The 16,847-nt window shown below is 45.8% G+C and overlaps 2 protein-coding genes across 4 annotated transcripts in view; one reads left to right on the top strand and one right to left on the bottom strand.

Moving 5' to 3' along the window:
* Window positions 1-12,207: 12,207 nt before the first annotated feature.
* LOC122696626 (splicing factor 1-like) lies at window positions 12,208-13,834 on the bottom strand. Its single transcript, XM_043906884.1, has 2 exons — window positions 13,823-13,834; window positions 12,208-13,657 (listed from the first exon to the last, which is right to left on the bottom strand). Exons 1-2 carry the CDS (start codon window positions 13,832-13,834, stop codon window positions 12,974-12,976), a joined length of 696 nt encoding a protein of 231 aa, XP_043762819.1. The 3' UTR covers window positions 12,208-12,973.
* The window catches only part of GPAT3 (glycerol-3-phosphate acyltransferase 3), a 63,901-nt gene continuing 59,783 nt past the window's right edge, over window positions 12,730-16,847 (top strand). Inside the window, exons 1-2 of one of the 3 annotated variants that reach the window (XM_043906289.1) lie at window positions 12,730-12,935; window positions 13,734-14,021. In XM_043906289.1, coding sequence (XP_043762224.1) covers window positions 13,881-14,021 — 141 coding nt within the window. In that variant the 5' untranslated portion in view covers window positions 12,730-12,935; window positions 13,734-13,880. Of the gene's footprint in view, window positions 12,936-13,359; window positions 13,575-13,733; window positions 14,022-16,847 lie in introns of those variants that run through there. The other 2 variants (XM_043906292.1, XM_043906288.1) reach the window with 2 other exon arrangements.

The following is a 16,847-nucleotide window of genomic DNA, read 5'->3' as shown; positions in this document are numbered from 1 at the left end:
AGGCGAGAAAGGTTTGTTTGGAACATAAGGGAGAAAAAGGTGGCGTCCTTTAAGATCTAGCCTAAGATATTTGAGATGTTTGCACTTTAACATGTGGCCATTAGGGGATAGCTGCTGGCTTTGAGCAATAGTATGGCATGCGGTAAAATTATGTGCCAGCAGAAGGGGTGGAATAATGGGAGGCAGTCACAGAGAAACGATATGGTTCCTGGAATTAAGCAGTTGACAGTGTGATGATGAAGCAAACATACACATCAAGGTGGGTTATGATGAAGGCCCAAGAAAAGTGTGAAATTAGACAAAAGAGAGATCTCACACAGACTGAGGCAAGAAATGCAAGACTTACCTGTTAAATAAAATGCTTCAGCAATCTCCTTCACCCCCAGATTTCTCCTTTGCCAGTGTGGATTCCTTCCTCTTAAATCAATATTTGCCATTTGGCTCCAACAATGATATCTTATTTGCAATAGGCATCTATTCATGAGTGTATTGACATTTGTTCAAAGCTTTTTAGCCTAAATTACTCTGTTCACAATTGCCCACAATTGCTGTCAAAGCAGGGGTATGAGGAAGGTGTAGATAATACAACAAAGCCTCAAATAAGAAGGTGTTTTTCAGAATCAGTTCTTCCTGCATTGGCTCCTGGATACTTACCTGGACTCACTCAGCTTATTCCTATTCTGTTTATTTATTTAGTATTATCTAAGAAGTAATTCGGAGAAGGCAATGGCACCCCACTCCAGTACTCTTGCCTGGGAAATCCCATGGATGGAGGAGCCTGGTAGGCTGCAGTCCATGGGGTCGCGAAGAGTTGGACATGACTGAACGACTTCACTTTCACTTTTCACTTTCATGCACTGGGGAAGGAAATGGCAACCCACTCCAGTGTTCTTGCCTGGAGAATCCCAGGGACGGGGGAGCCTGGTGGGCTGCTGTCTCTGGGGTCACACAGAGTCGGACACGACTGAAGTGACTTAGCAGCAGCAGCAGCAAGAAGTAATTAACTATGTCGTGTTAGTTTCAGGTACAGAGCAAAATGGTTCAGTTATACATATATTTGTGTATATATATTCTTTTTCAGATTCTTTTCCATTATAGGTTATTACAAGATATTGAATATAGTTTGCTGTGGTATACAGTAGGTCCTTGTTGTTTATCAATTTTATGCATAGTAGTGTGTGTGTGTGTGTGTGTGAATCCCAAACTCCTAATTCATCCCTCCTCCCACCTTTCCCCTTTGGTAACTGTATGTTTTTTTTCCCCCATGACCTTTTGCCATCAGTTAAATACAAAAATCTCTCCTTTTTGTCCACACTCTAAGGGCTTGCTGATCGAAGTGTGTCTGTACACCAACAATATCAGGATCACCTGGGAGCTCCTAGAAATGCAGAATCTCAGGCCCCATCCCAGCCCTAGGAAGAATCTTCACTCTCAGGGGCCCCAGGGATTCCTACCCACTTTAAAGTTTGAGAAGCTCTGGACTAGATGCTAACCCTTTTCTTCATTCTCCTATGCAACTTCATTTGGCCTCAGGTGTTGACAAGGGATCATGCATGGACTTGACATTTTCATCAAAAAGTGTAATATTTTAGGACAAGAAGGGATCTCAGAAATTACATAAGAATAAGGGAACCATGGGATTTATCACTCAAACCAGGACATTTTTTTGAGAGTGAAAGGAAGTGTCATTAAAAATGTATGGCAGAACAACAGGTGAAAACAGGGTTGTCCTAAACAACCTCACTATTGAGTATTTACTATCAGCTGAAGTTTAAATTCTGAAAGAGGTGGGAATACCATACCACCTGACCTGCCTCTTGAGATATCTATATGCAGGTCAGGAAGCAACAGTTAGAATTGGACATGGAACAACAGACTGGTTCCAACTAGGAAAAAGAGTACGTCAAGCCTGTATATTGTCACCCTGCTTATTTAACTTATATGCAGAGTACATCATGAGAAATGCTGGGCTGGAAGAAGCACAAGCTGGAATCAAGATTGCTGGGAGAAATATCAATAACCTCAGATATGCAGATGACACCCACCCTTATGGCAGAAAGTGAAGAGGGACTAAAAAGCCTCTTGATGAAAGTGAAAGAGGAGAGTGAAAAAGTTGGCTTAAAGCTCAACATTCAGAAAGCTAAGATCATGGCATCTGGTCCCATCATTCATTGGGAATAGATGGGGAGACAGTGGAAACAGTGTCAGACTTTATTTTGAGGGGCTCCCAAATCACTGCAGATGGTAATTGCAGCCATGAAATTAAAAGACACTCACTCCTTGGAAGGAAAGTTATGACCAACTTAGATAGCATATTAAAAAGCAGAGACATTACTTTGCCAACAAAGGTCCATCTAGTCAAGGCTATGGTTTTCTCAGTAGTCATGTATGGATGTGAGAGTTGGACAGTGAAGAAAGCTGAGTGCTGAAAAATGGATGCTTTTGAACTGTGGTGTTGGAGAAGACTCTTGAGAGTCCCTTGGACTGCAAGGAGATCCAACCAGTCCATCTAAAGGAGATCAGTCCTGGGTGTTCATTGGAAGGACTGATGCTGAAGCTGAAACTCTAATACTTTGGCCACCTGATGCGAAGAGCTGACTCATTGGAAAAGACCCTGATGCTGGGAGGGATTGGGGGCAGGAGGAGAAGGGGATGACAGAGGATGAGATGGCTGGATGGCATTACCAACTTGATGGACATGGGTTTGGGTGGACTCCGGGAGTTGGTGATGGACAGGGAGGCCTGGCGTGCTGCGATTCATGTGGTCGCAAAGAGTCTGACACGACTGAGCGACTGAACTGAACTAAACTGAAAGTTTAAATGGATTATCTCAAATCCCAATAACAACCTTCCCAGGTAGGTGTTATTAACCCTGGTTTACAGATATGGTCCAAGGAGCAGTGGCTGTGCAGGCGCAGGAGGGCCGAGAGGAGCTACTCCACGTTCAAGGTCAGGAGGGGCGCCGTGAGGGGATACCCCTCCTCCAAGGTAAGGAGCAGCGGCTGCACTTTGCTGGAGCAGCCGTGAAGAGATACCCCACGTCCAAGGGAAGAGAAACCCAAGTAAGACGGTAGGTGTTGCGAGAGGGCATCAGAGGGCAGACACACTAAAACCATAATCACAGAAAACTAGCCCATCTGATCACAGGACCACAGCCTTGTCTAACTCAGTGAAACTAAGCCATGCCGTGTGGGGCCACCCAAGACAGTCGGGTCATGGTGGAGAGGTCTGACAGAATGTGGTCCACTGGAGAAGGGAATGGCAAACCACTTCAGTATTCTTGCCTTGAGAACCCCATGAACAGTATGAAAAGGGAACAAGATAGGACACTGAAAGATGAACTCCCCAGGTTGGTAGGTGCCCAATATGCTACTGGAGATCAGTGGAGAAATAACTCCAGAAAGAATGAAGGGATGGAGCCAAAGCAAAAACAATACCCAGTTGTGAATGTGACTGGTGATAGAAGCAAGGTCCAATGCTGTAAAGATCAATATTGCATAGGAACATGGAATGTTAGGTCCATGAATCAAGGCAAATTGGAAGTGGTCAAACAGGAGATCGCAAGAGTGAATGTCGACATTCTAGGAATCAGCGAACTAAGATGGACTGGAATGGGTGAATTTAACTCAGGGGACCATTATATCTATTACTGTGGGCAGGAATCACTTAGAAGAAATGGAGTAGCCATCATGGTCAACAAAAGAGTCCGAAATGTAGTACTTGGATGTAATCTCAAAAATGACGAATGATCTCTGTTCGTTTCCAAGGCAAACCATTCAATATCACGGTAATCCAAGCCTATGTCCCAACCAGTAATGCTGAAGAAGCTGAAGTTGAATGGTTCTATGAAGACCTATAAGACCTTTTAGAACTAACATCCGAAAAAGATGTCCTTTTCATTTTAGGGGACTGGAATGCAAAAGTAGGAAGTCAGGAAACACCTGGAGTAACAGGCAAATTTGGCCTTGGAGTACAGAATGAAGCAGGGCAAAGGTGAATAGAGATTTGCCAAGAGAATGCACTGGTCATAGCAAACACCCTCTTCTAACAACACAAGAGAACACTCTATGCATGGACATTGCTAGATGGGCAACACTGAAATCAGATTGATTATATTCTTTGCAGTCAAAGATGGAGAAGCTCTATACAGTCAGCAAAAACAAGACTGGGAGCTGATTGTGGCTCAGATCATGAACTCCTTACCCAAATTCAGACTTAAATTGAAGAAAGTAGGGAAAACCACTAGACCTTCAGGTATGACCTAAATCAAATCCCTTATGATTATCCAGTGGAAGTGAGAAATAGATTTAAGGGACTTGATCTGATAGAGTGCCTGATGAACTATGGATGGAGGTTTGTGACATTTACAGGAGACAAGGATTAAGACCATCCCCCTGGAAAAGAAATGCAAAAAAGCAAAATGGCTGTCTAAGGAGGCCTTACAAATAGCTGTGAAAAGAAGAGAAGCAAAAAGCAAAGGAGAAAAGGAAAGATATTCTCATCTGAATGCAGAGTTCCAAAGAATAGCAAGGAGAGATAAAAAAGCCTTCTTCAATGATCAATGAAAAGAAAGAGGAAAAAAACAGAATGGGAAAGACTAGAGATCTCTTCAAGAAAATTAGAGACACCAAGGGAACATTTCATGTAAAGATGGGCTCGATAAAGGACAGAAATGGTATGGACCTAACAGAAGCAGAAGATATTAAGAAGAAGTGGCAAGAATATACAGAAGAACTGTACAAAAAAGATCATCATGACCCAGATAATCACGATGGTGTGATCACTCACCTAGAGCCAGACATCCTGGAATGTGAAGTCAAGTGGGCCTTAGAAAGCATCACTACGAATAAAGCTAGTGGAGGTGATGGAATTTCAGTTGAGATATTTCAAATCCTGAAAGATGATGCTATGAAAGGGCTCCACTCAATATGCCAGCAAATTTGGAAAACTCAGCAGTGGCCACAGGACTGGAAAAGGTCAGTTTTCATTCCAATCCCAAAGAGAGGCAATGCCAAAGAATGCTCAAACTACCGCACAATTTTACTCATCTCACATGATAGTAAAGTGATGTTCAAAATTCTCCAAGCCCAGTTTCAACAGTATGTGAACCGTGAACTTCCAGATGTTCAAGCTGGTTTTAGAAAAGGCAGAGGAACCAGAGATCAAATTGCCAACATCCTCTGCATCATCAAAAAAGCAAGAGTGTTCCAGAAAAACATCTATTTCTGCTTTATTGACTATGCCAAAGCCTTCGACTGTGTGGATCACAATAAACTGTGGAGAATTCTGAAGGAGATGGGAATACCAGACCCCCTGACCTGCCTCTTGAGAAACCTGTATGCAGGTCAGGAAGCAACAGTTAGAACTGGATATGGAACAACAGACTGGTTCCAACTAGGAAAAAGAGTACGTCAAGGCTGTATATTGTCACCCTGCTTATTTAACTTATATGCAGAGTACATCATGAGAAACCTTGGGCTGGAAGAAGCACAAGCTGGAATCAAGATTGCTGGGAGAAATCAATAACCTCAGATATGGAGATGACACCCACCCTTATGGCAGAAAGTGAAGCGGGACTAAAAAGCCTCTTGATGAAAATGAAGGAGGAGAGTGAAAAAATTGGCTTAAAGCTCAACATTCAGAAAGCTAAGATCATGTCATCTGGTCCCATCATTCACGGGGAATAGATGGGGAGACAGTGGAAACAGTGTCAGACTTTATTTTGAGGGGCTCCAAAATCACTGCAGATGGTGATTGCAGCCATGAAATTAAAAGACGCTTACTTCTTGGAAGGAAAGTTATGACCAACCTAGACAGCATATTAAAAAGCAGAGACATTACTTTGCCAACAAAGGTCCGTCCAGTCAAGGCTATGGTTTTTCCAGTAGTCATGTATGGATGTGAGAGTTGGACGGTGAAGAAAATTGAGTGCTGAAGAACTGATGTTTTTAAACTGTGGTGTTGGAGAAGACTCTTGAGAGTCCCTTGGACTGCAAGGAGATCCAACCAGTCCATCCTAAAGGCGATCAGTCCTGGGTGTTTATTGGAAGGACTGATGCTGAAGCTGAAACTCCAATACTTTGGCCACCTCATGCGAAGAGTTGACTCATTGGAAAAGATCCTGATGCTGGGAAGGATTGGGGGCAGGAGGAGAAGGGGATGACAGAGGATGAGATGGCTGGATGGCATTACCGACTTGATGGACATGGGTTTGGGTGGACTCCGGGAGTTGGTGATGGACAGGGAGGCCTGGCGTGCTGCGATTCATGTGGTCGCAAAGAGTCTGACACGACTGAGCGACTGAACTGAACTAAACTGAAAGTTTAAATGGATTATCTCAAATCCCAATAACAACCTTCCCAGGTAGGTGTTATTAACCCTGGTTTACAGATATGGTCCAAGGAGCAGTGGCTGTGCAGGCGCAGGAGGGCCGAGAGGAGCTACTCCACGTTCAAGGTCAGGAGGGGCGCCGTGAGGGGATACCCCTCCTCCAAGGTAAGGAGCAGCGGCTGCACTTTGCTGGAGCAGCCGTGAAGAGATACCCCACGTCCAAGGGAAGAGAAACCCAAGTAAGACGGTAGGTGTTGCGAGAGGGCATCAGAGGGCAGACACACTAAAACCATAATCACAGAAAACTAGCCCATCTGATCACAGGACCACAGCCTTGTCTAACTCAGTGAAACTAAGCCATGCCGTGTGGGGCCACCCAAGACAGTCGGGTCATGGTGGAGAGGTCTGACAGAATGTGGTCCACTGGAGAAGGGAATGGCAAACCACTTCAGTATTCTTGCCTTGAGAACCCCATGAACAGTATGAAAAGGGAACAAGATAGGACACTGAAAGATGAACTCCCCAGGTTGGTAGGTGCCCAATATGCTACTGGAGATCAGTGGAGAAATAACTCCAGAAAGAATGAAGGGATGGAGCCAAAGCAAAAACAATACCCAGTTGTGAATGTGACTGGTGATAGAAGCAAGGTCCAATGCTGTAAAGATCAATATTGCATAGGAACATGGAATGTTAGGTCCATGAATCAAGGCAAATTGGAAGTGGTCAAACAGGAGATCGCAAGAGTGAATGTCGACATTCTAGGAATCAGCGAACTAAGATGGACTGGAATGGGTGAATTTAACTCAGGGGACCATTATATCTATTACTGTGGGCAGGAATCACTTAGAAGAAATGGAGTAGCCATCATGGTCAACAAAAGAGTCCGAAATGTAGTACTTGGATGTAATCTCAAAAATGACGAATGATCTCTGTTCGTTTCCAAGGCAAACCATTCAATATCACGGTAATCCAAGCCTATGTCCCAACCAGTAATGCTGAAGAAGCTGAAGTTGAATGGTTCTATGAAGACCTATAAGACCTTTTAGAACTAACATCCAAAAAAGATGTCCTTTTCATTTTAGGGGACTGGAATGCAAAAGTAGGAAGTCAGGAAACACCTGGAGTAACAGGCAAATTTGGCCTTGGAGTACAGAATGAAGCAGGGCAAAGGTGAATAGAGATTTGCCAAGAGAATGCACTGGTCATAGCAAACACCCTCTTCTAACAACACAAGAGAACACTCTATGCATGGACATTGCTAGATGGGCAACACTGAAATCAGATTGATTATATTCTTTGCAGTCAAAGATGGAGAAGCTCTATACAGTCAGCAAAAACAAGACTGGGAGCTGATTGTGGCTCAGATCACGAACTCCTTACCCAAATTCAGACTTAAATTGAAGAAAGTAGGGAAAACCACTAGACCTTCAGGTATGACCTAAATCAAATCCCTTATGATTATCCAGTGGAAGTGAGAAATAGATTTAAGGGACTTGATCTGATAGAGTGCCTGATGAACTATGGATGGAGGTTTGTGACATTTACAGGAGACAAGGATTAAGACCATCCCCCTGGAAAAGAAATGCAAAAAAGCAAAATGGCTGTCTAAGGAGGCCTTACAAATAGCTGTGAAAAGAAGAGAAGCAAAAAGCAAAGGAGAAAAGGAAAGATATTCTCATCTGAATGCAGAGTTCCAAAGAATAGCAAGGAGAGATAAAAAAGCCTTCTTCAATGATCAATGAAAAGAAAGAGGAAAAAAACAGAATGGGAAAGACTAGAGATCTCTTCAAGAAAATTAGAGACACCAAGGGAACATTTCATGTAAAGATGGGCTCGATAAAGGACAGAAATGGTATGGACCTAACAGAAGCAGAAGATATTAAGAAGAAGTGGCAAGAATATACAGAAGAACTGTACAAAAAAGATCATCATGACCCAGATAATCACGATGGTGTGATCACTCACCTAGAGCCAGACATCCTGGAATGTGAAGTCAAGTGGGCCTTAGAAAGCATCACTACGAATAAAGCTAGTGGAGGTGATGGAATTTCAGTTGAGATATTTCAAATCCTGAAAGATGATGCTATGAAAGGGCTCCACTCAATATGCCAGCAAATTTGGAAAACTCAGCAGTGGCCACAGGACTGGAAAAGGTCAGTTTTCATTCCAATCCCAAAGAGAGGCAATGCCAAAGAATGCTCAAACTACCGCACAATTTTACTCATCTCACATGATAGTAAAGTGATGTTCAAAATTCTCCAAGCCCAGTTTCAACAGTATGTGAACCGTGAACTTCCAGATGTTCAAGCTGGTTTTAGAAAAGGCAGAGGAACCAGAGATCAAATTGCCAACATCCTCTGCATCATCAAAAAAGCAAGAGTGTTCCAGAAAAACATCTATTTCTGCTTTATTGACTATGCCAAAGCCTTCGACTGTGTGGATCACAATAAACTGTGGAGAATTCTGAAGGAGATGGGAATACCAGACCCCCTGACCTGCCTCTTGAGAAACCTGTATGCAGGTCAGGAAGCAACAGTTAGAACTGGATATGGAACAACAGACTGGTTCCAACTAGGAAAAAGAGTACGTCAAGGCTGTATATTGTCACCCTGCTTATTTAACTTATATGCAGAGTACATCATGAGAAACCTTGGGCTGGAAGAAGCACAAGCTGGAATCAAGATTGCTGGGAGAAATCAATAACCTCAGATATGGAGATGACACCCACCCTTATGGCAGAAAGTGAAGCGGGACTAAAAAGCCTCTTGATGAAAATGAAGGAGGAGAGTGAAAAAATTGGCTTAAAGCTCAACATTCAGAAAGCTAAGATCATGTCATCTGGTCCCATCATTCACGGGGAATAGATGGGGAGACAGTGGAAACAGTGTCAGACTTTATTTTGAGGGGCTCCAAAATCACTGCAGATGGTGATTGCAGCCATGAAATTAAAAGACGCTTACTTCTTGGAAGGAAAGTTATGACCAACCTAGACAGCATATTAAAAAGCAGAGACATTACTTTGCCAACAAAGGTCCGTCCAGTCAAGGCTATGGTTTTTCCAGTAGTCATGTATGGATGTGAGAGTTGGACGGTGAAGAAAATTGAGTGCTGAAGAACTGATGTTTTTAAACTGTGGTGTTGGAGAAGACTCTTGAGAGTCCCTTGGACTGCAAGGAGATCCAACCAGTCCATCCTAAAGGCGATCAGTCCTGGGTGTTTATTGGAAGGACTGATGTTGAAGCTGAAACTCCAATACTTTGGCCACCTCATGCAAAGAGTTGACTCATTGGAAAAGATCCTGATGCTGGGAAGGATTGGGGGCAGGAGGAGAAGGGGATGACAGAGGATGAGATGGCTGGATGGCATCACCGACTTGATGGACATGAGTTTGAGTAAACTCCGGGAGTTGGTGATGGACAGGGAGGCCTGGCATGCTGCAATTCACGGGGTCGCAAAGAGTCAGACACGACTGAGTGGCTGAACTGAACTGAAGAGATATGTTAGGAGTAGTGGGTTGAACTGTACCCTCCCAGAAGATATGCTCAAATATAACCTGTGAAAATGAACTCATTTGGAAAAAAAGTTCTTTCCCGTTTAAATATAATTAAGTAAAGAATCTCAAGATGAAAATGTTCTGGGGATTTTCCTGTTGGTCCAGTGGCTGACTCTGAGCTCTCAATGCAGGAGGCCTAGGTTCAATAACTGATCGGTGAACTAGATCTCACATGCTGCAACTTAAAGATCCCACGTGCGACAAGTGAAGATCGAAAATCCTGGGTCCTGCAACTATGACCCAGATCAGTCAAATAAATAAATAAATAATAACATATTTTTTTTAAAAAAGAAATCATCCTGCATTAGAGTGAGCCTTAAATCTGGGGTGATGGGTGTCTTTATAAGAGAAGAAAAGGCCATTTGAAGACTGAGGCTGCAGGTATGCTGCCACAAGCCAAGGAACACTGAGAAGTACCCACGAAGCTGGAAGATGCAAGAACGATTTGCCCCTGGAGCCTCTGGAGCGAGCTTGGCTTTGCAGACGCATTGATTTCAGACTTCTGGTCTTTAGACCTGAGAGAGTAAATTTATGTTTAGTCACTAGGGGGCTTCCTTGGAGGCTCTGTCAGTAAAGAATCTGCCTGCAATGCAGGAGACCCAGGTTCAATCCCTAGGTTGGTAAGATCCCCTGACAACGGAAATGGCAACCCACTCCAGTATTCTTGCCTGGAGAATCCCATGGACAGAGGAACTTGGTGGGCTACAGTCCATGCGGTGGCAAGAGTTGGACGTGACTTAGTGACTAAACCACCGCCAAAGTCACTAAGTTTGTGGTAATTTGTTATGGCAGCCCTAAGACAGTGAAAGGAAAAAGGAAAGGAAAATGAAGTCACTCAGTCGTGTGAGACTCTTTGCGACCCCATGGACTGTAGCATACTGTGAAGGGAATCCTAAGTGTAGCAATGGGAGGGAGTAGCCTTCCTAGGTTTAAATGATAGAGCCTTAGGGTGTGCGAGGAAAGGAGAGAAGTGAGAAATCTGCAAGAAAGCATGGAGACCGCTTGCTATGTCTTGTCTCCCCTCTCCCTCCCCCATCACTGCAGAAGTGAGCCTATCTTGGTTCTCCTGTTTTAGGCAAGAAAATGATGATCTTTTATTTCTTTCATTGAAGCCCCCTTCAATGCCTGCACAGAGCTTTGTTGTTACTAAATGACTTCAAACTCATCATCACATTTGACCCTAAAAAGAATGCATTTTACTGATGAGAAAGCTGAAGCACAGAAGACTAAATGAATTGTTCAAATTTATGTGCTGGAGTCAAAAGCCTTCAAATTCTACGTTATTGCAGAGGCAGGAGATAGATGAGCCCCAGGCTGAGCAGTTTCTCCCTTATGGATAGAAACTCTGTAATAGCAGAAATTCCATAAAAAGAGAACGATGGAGGAAGCTGGGCCCTGTCCAGATAAAACATGGAAGACCACGTATTCCTTATTTTCCAAGTTGAAGAGACCTCCCAGATCACACATGTGCAGAAAGGCTCTTTGGTGGTCAAAAAGGGAGGGGGCTTCACCTCATAGTAAGTGATAATCAACTACCCAGGAGCCTCTTAACTAGACTCCATAATTTGCTAAGAAATGAGCCTGCATGCATGGGAGAGTCCTGAGATATACCAAATACAGACCAGGCACATCTAAATGATTGGCCAGAGGAAACCAGGAAGAAACGCCCAATAAAAGTAATTAAAACTGCCAGGAGGTGCAACCTAGTGACTCTCTGAGCCTGCCTGTGTGTTCATCCACATTACTCTTTTCCTCCCAACAAACACTTTACTTGTTTCACCACTTGCCTTCTCTGTGGGAATTATTTTCTGCAAAGCTGAGAAGCCAGGGTCTTGTCACTGAGGACGGCCTCCGTCTCTGGCAGGGAACCAAAGCCCCTTTTCAAGCTGCTGCAGGCAGAGGTCACTCGAGATCATAGCCGTTTTACCATTCTGTTGTGGGACAATACTTCTTCCGTGAAAAAACAAACAAAAGCCCCCAAAACAAAAGAAGCAAACCCAGTTCATGAAATTTGGTCATGAGCAACAGAAATCATTGGAGATTGTGGACGCTCAGCATTTGGGTCTCAGTGGGTAGACAAAGTCCATCCTTAAAGTTGCCTGCACTGGGACTTGTTGGGTAAACTTCGGTCTAATCGCTCAGGGTCCTTTAGGACCTGAGGAAATAAAAGGAGCGTTTAAGAGTTTTGCCTGAATGTATAGTGTTGAGTCAAAATAATCTTTGAGGATTTAGATTAAATAGGTGTTTGTTTCCAGCAAGGACTTTGTAAGGATTTTGGCAACTGTGTTTTTCTTGTTTTCATAAAATGGCAGACCAAACAGAGGTTTAATGTTGAGAAGCCAAGCGCCTGAAACTTCTTTATTCATAACTTGAATTTTAGGACCGAGTCACATTTCTTTGCCCCTTCTTAGTGGGGGGTAAGGGGGGTGGTGGTGCGGGTAGGTAGGGGGGTTGTGATACCCTCCCGGAGAGAGGTGCAAAGGCCGAATATTTACATTCTTTGCCGGGTGATTCTCGTTCCTTCCGCTCCTAGTTTCCGCTACACCTTAGGCCCCGGCAGCCTCCATGGCAGTATTTTCGATCAACCCTCTGAATTCAGTTTTTCCTGCCCTCCCCGTTTTTCCAGCTTGAAATAACACCCGAAAGAGACTGCTGTGAGATTTTTGGTCTCATTCCGTGACGATCTGGAAATCCTGGGGAGCCTGATTTTCTCATCGACTACACAGTCTCAACATCCCTTCTCCCGCTTATTCTTAAAAACAGGTCAGGTTTCTAAGCGGCGTGAACCGCAGGGAAGTCAATACCCCTCCAAGGTTGTTCGAAGGAGGGCCAGCCAGACTCCTCGAAGGAGGGCCAGCGGTGCGGGGACTGAATTCCCTGGCAGCGCGCGTCCTCGGGGTGAAGCCAGCGCGGGCCCGGCCGTTCTTCTGTGGTTTCTGTGCCTTGAGTAAGGGGTGAAAGGAGAGGGGAGCTGTGGTCGGAATTTTAACCCAGGAAGAGAGCGACCCTGGGCGGAAGGATTTCTGCGCCAGGGACGCGGCGGCTGAGCGAGGTGAGCGGTCGGAAAAAGCTTTCCCCTCCCGGGATGAGCTAGGTCTCTCCCCAGCCGCTCAGCATAGGAGGGAGGGGATGGGGGGCGGGGGGAGGAGGAGGTGTGGGGGACCTGGAAGCGGAGGAACCGAGGCGTTTCTCTTCCCCCGGCCGAAAGCCCAGCCGAGAGGTCGTTTTATACCCAAACAGGACCTTCTCAAGCGTCCCGGACCCATCGGTAGTCCATTCTGGGCAGGAGAAAAGGCTAACGTTTTGCAGATGAAAATTCTGCTCCCAAAGGGACCTCCGCTGAGAGTGCTGGGAGGCGGGGCTCGGCGAAGGCGGGAGGCCGCCCCGGGAGGCTGCGGCGCTTTCCGCGTGGATCCCGCCTGGAGGCTCCCCGTTGGGTGGCGGAGGAGGTGGGGCCAGGGCTGGGCGCAGAAATAGGGACTCCCGGCGTCCGCGCGCAGCCTGCGGGCGGTGCAGTCCTCGGCCGGGCGCCAGGTCCGCGGCGGTGCGGTGCGGTGCGCCTCGGGATCCTCGCCCGGGAGGGCCTCCGTGAGTCACCGCTTGAGTTGTCGCAATCGCCACCCAGCGGAAATTGGACCGGGGGTGGAGCCGGTTCCCCGCCGCGCTCGCGTGTCTCCGCGCTCGCTCCCAGGTCTGCGCTCCAGGCGACGGCTTCGGCGGGGGGCCTGGGCCTCTGGCGCAGAGAGAGTTAATCGGCCGCGGCGAGGAGGAGCCCTACGAGGAAGGAAGGAAATTGCTGTCCTTCTGAAAGTTTTTTTTTTCCCCTTCCTCTCTTCTTTTCCCCCCGCAGAGGTGAGTGCCCGGAGACGGCGGCGTTGACTCCTGGGAGCCGGGCTCCGCGCTGCTGCTCCTGGAGTTGCCTTCGGACTACCTGCCGACAGGGACGGCCATCGCGCTCGGACCTGCTCCGTGGAGCCCAGTCGGGGTGCGCCGAGCCATGGATGGCGCGGAGCTGGCCGGGCAGATCCTTTACACCTGGCTGACTCTGGTGCTCGGCCTCATACTCCTGCCTTCGGCCTTTGGGGTGTCTTTGGGTATCTCTGAGATCTATATGAAGATCCTGGTGAAAACTTTAGAGGTGAGTCCGTGGAGGGATGCTGCGCCCCCTCCTTGGAGGGCTTTGGGGTGGGGGGAGCCCGAGGCGATGGAGAAAGAGGTTAGAACTGAGAGCCGAGGAGACGTCAGGAGACCTGGAGGAAGGTCAGTGGTCTGGAGGGAGGTGCGTTTTAGTTTATCCTCGGCCGTATCCGGGCGTCTCCCGCAGAGCTGGAGGGCTCCTGAGACCACTGGACCACCTTGTTGCTGTGGTTGGAGGTAGCACGACCCCACCCCCTGTTATTATGATGATGATTTTTACTCATCTCAATGACAACACGACCGCCTTTTCTATCACCGGTATTTCTTTATGTTCTTTGAGCGAGCAGCAGCCACCTCATTCTCCTTAGTTTTTACAACCTCAGGTTTCAGAGGTCCTTCTGTGGACTAAGGTTTCCCGTCCCGAAAGGCATCAAGCTTATGCCTAAGGTAAGAAACCGATCGCTGCATGGTAGAAAGAAATCTGATTGTATTTTAGGAGTCATGGAAATTTAATCTACCTAATGGCACTTGACACGTCATTGAAAATCCATGTTTTCTTTGACTTCAGCTCTTCCTACCCTCCTGTTTCTTAAATTTTGCAAAGAAAGGTGTTAGATGGGAGTGGCCCTGATGGAACAACTGTTACTTGCCCTTCATACAGGGTTTTATTAAGTCACAGAGGGTTCCCTGTGGACTCTCATCAGATGTAGGGAGAGCAAATGTTATCCCCCCTTTACAGGTAAGGACACTGAAACTCTGAGAAGTTCAGTGATTTGCTTGAATCAAGCAGTGGAGACAGGAATCTAACTGAAGAGAGGGCCTATAGCGTAAAGGTTAATGGTGCAGACTCTGGGTACAGATTTGCTTTGACTTGGTACCAAAATCCCAGTTCTGCTTCTCAACAGGGAACTCACCTACTTACGCTTCATGTTCCTTATCTATAAAATAGTAGTAACAATAAGAACTGCTTCCATAGGGTTGTTAAGTGAGTTAAAATATGTCAAGCACTTTGGATTGGTATCTGGACATGTTAGATGCTGTGTACATGTTTGCTGCTAGTAAAAGAATAATATTATTGGGACTTGCCTGGTGGTCCAGTGGTTAAGACTACACGCTTCCGCTGCAGGAGATGCAGGTTCTATCCCTGAGGATCTTACATGGCTTGTTTCTTTAGCTGCTACAAAAGCTTCTAATGTGCCTACATGCCTGCTCAGTGGGGTCCAACTCTTTGTGACCCCATGGACTGTAACCTGCCAGGCTCCTCTGTCCGTGTGGTTTCCCAGGCAAGAATACTGAGTGGGTTGCCATTTCCTCCTCCAGGGGATCTTCCCCACCTAGGGATCAAACCCGAGTCTTCTGTATCTCCTGCATTGGCAGGTGGATTCTTTACAATACCTTCTTACACGGGTTCTCATTTTTCTGCCCTTATTCTCTGTCTGCGCAGGGCTTGGCTTTATTTGCTCTTCTCCCTCAGCCAGGAGAGTGGCTTTCAGATACACATCTCTAATCTTTTATCTCCTACCTGGAGATTACCTGTCACCCACCAGCTAATCTCCTGCAGATCTCTTCTACCTACTCATCTGTTTTATCTCACATTTTTGTTGCACTCTGTGGTTGATTTTCTGTCTAGTCTTTAAAAGTTGTATTTGACTGTTCATCAGCCCTCACGTTTTAAAAGTTATGTTGTTTCTACTTGGGAGATATTTCAGTCTCGAACCTTCCTTGCTGACGTCACACTTTGGACATGGTCAGAGTCTACTGTGAATTTCCTAGCTGCCTCTTGCCTTAGATCTTCTTCAGAATGCTCTGCCTGTAGCAGATTATCTTCAGCTGGTGTTCACTCTTAGAACTCTGAAATGACCAAACTGTTCTCCCATATAGTAATATCTTTTGGAATTGATACTGCAAGTGAGAACAGAGTAAATCTCACACTCTATCTTCTGGGTGCTGACTCTTGATTGCTTGCGTAAGTCAGGTACAGCTAAAGAGATGTCAAGGAGATTGGCCTTCTAGTACCTGTAGCGTGTGTGAATGCTTGCCTGCTCAGTAATATCTGACTCTTTGTGACCTCATAGACTGTAGCCTGCCAGAGTCCTCTGTCCATGGGATTTTTCAAGCAAGAATACTGGAGTGGGTTGCTATTTCCTCCTCCAGGGGATCTTCCCAACTCAGGGATTGAACACGATTCTTGGATTCTTTATACCACTAGTCACCGGGGAAGCCCTCTCTAGTTGCTGTTGGCCTGGCAACTAACTTCTACACTTTGAAGAGATATCGCCAGCCCAGGATCTGACTTTCATTGTCGCAGGGCCTCAAGTTTTAATTTTTGTCCTTCTAGCTTTGAAGAGATTTTTAGAGATGTACTCCTTGTTAGTAAAACTCTCAAGAATGCCAGTTTTCTTTTTCTGTATTTGCGCCAGGTCTTTCTTGCAGCTGCTGGATCTTCATTGCAGTAGGCAGGCTCTTCTTCAGTTGCAGCATAGGTTTCTCTTATTGTGGAGTATGGGCCCTCGTGGGCGCCTGTTAGGTAGTTGCGATGCACAGGCTTAGAATTAATTAAATTCTCCATTAATTTAGAGTTAATTAAATTCTTAGTTTCCCAACCAGGGATCAAACCTGAGGCCCCTGCATTGGATGGTGAATTTGAACCACTGGACCACCAGGGGAGTCCCACCAGATTTCTAATTTTAGTGGAAGATATACCAGTTAGCTTGGAAACCAGGTAGATGGCAGCATAAAGAACCATCCTCTTTGCTAAGACCAAAGTTTATTAGGTCAGACAGATGCTTGGCATATATGTAGTTAGAATGGGGATTCATTTTGTGAG

This window comes from Cervus elaphus, chromosome 6 (assembly GCF_910594005.1).
Source record: "Cervus elaphus chromosome 6, mCerEla1.1, whole genome shotgun sequence".
Classification (NCBI taxonomy): Eukaryota; Metazoa; Chordata; class Mammalia; order Artiodactyla; family Cervidae; genus Cervus; species Cervus elaphus.
This window is presented reverse-complemented; position numbering and strand designations above follow the sequence as displayed.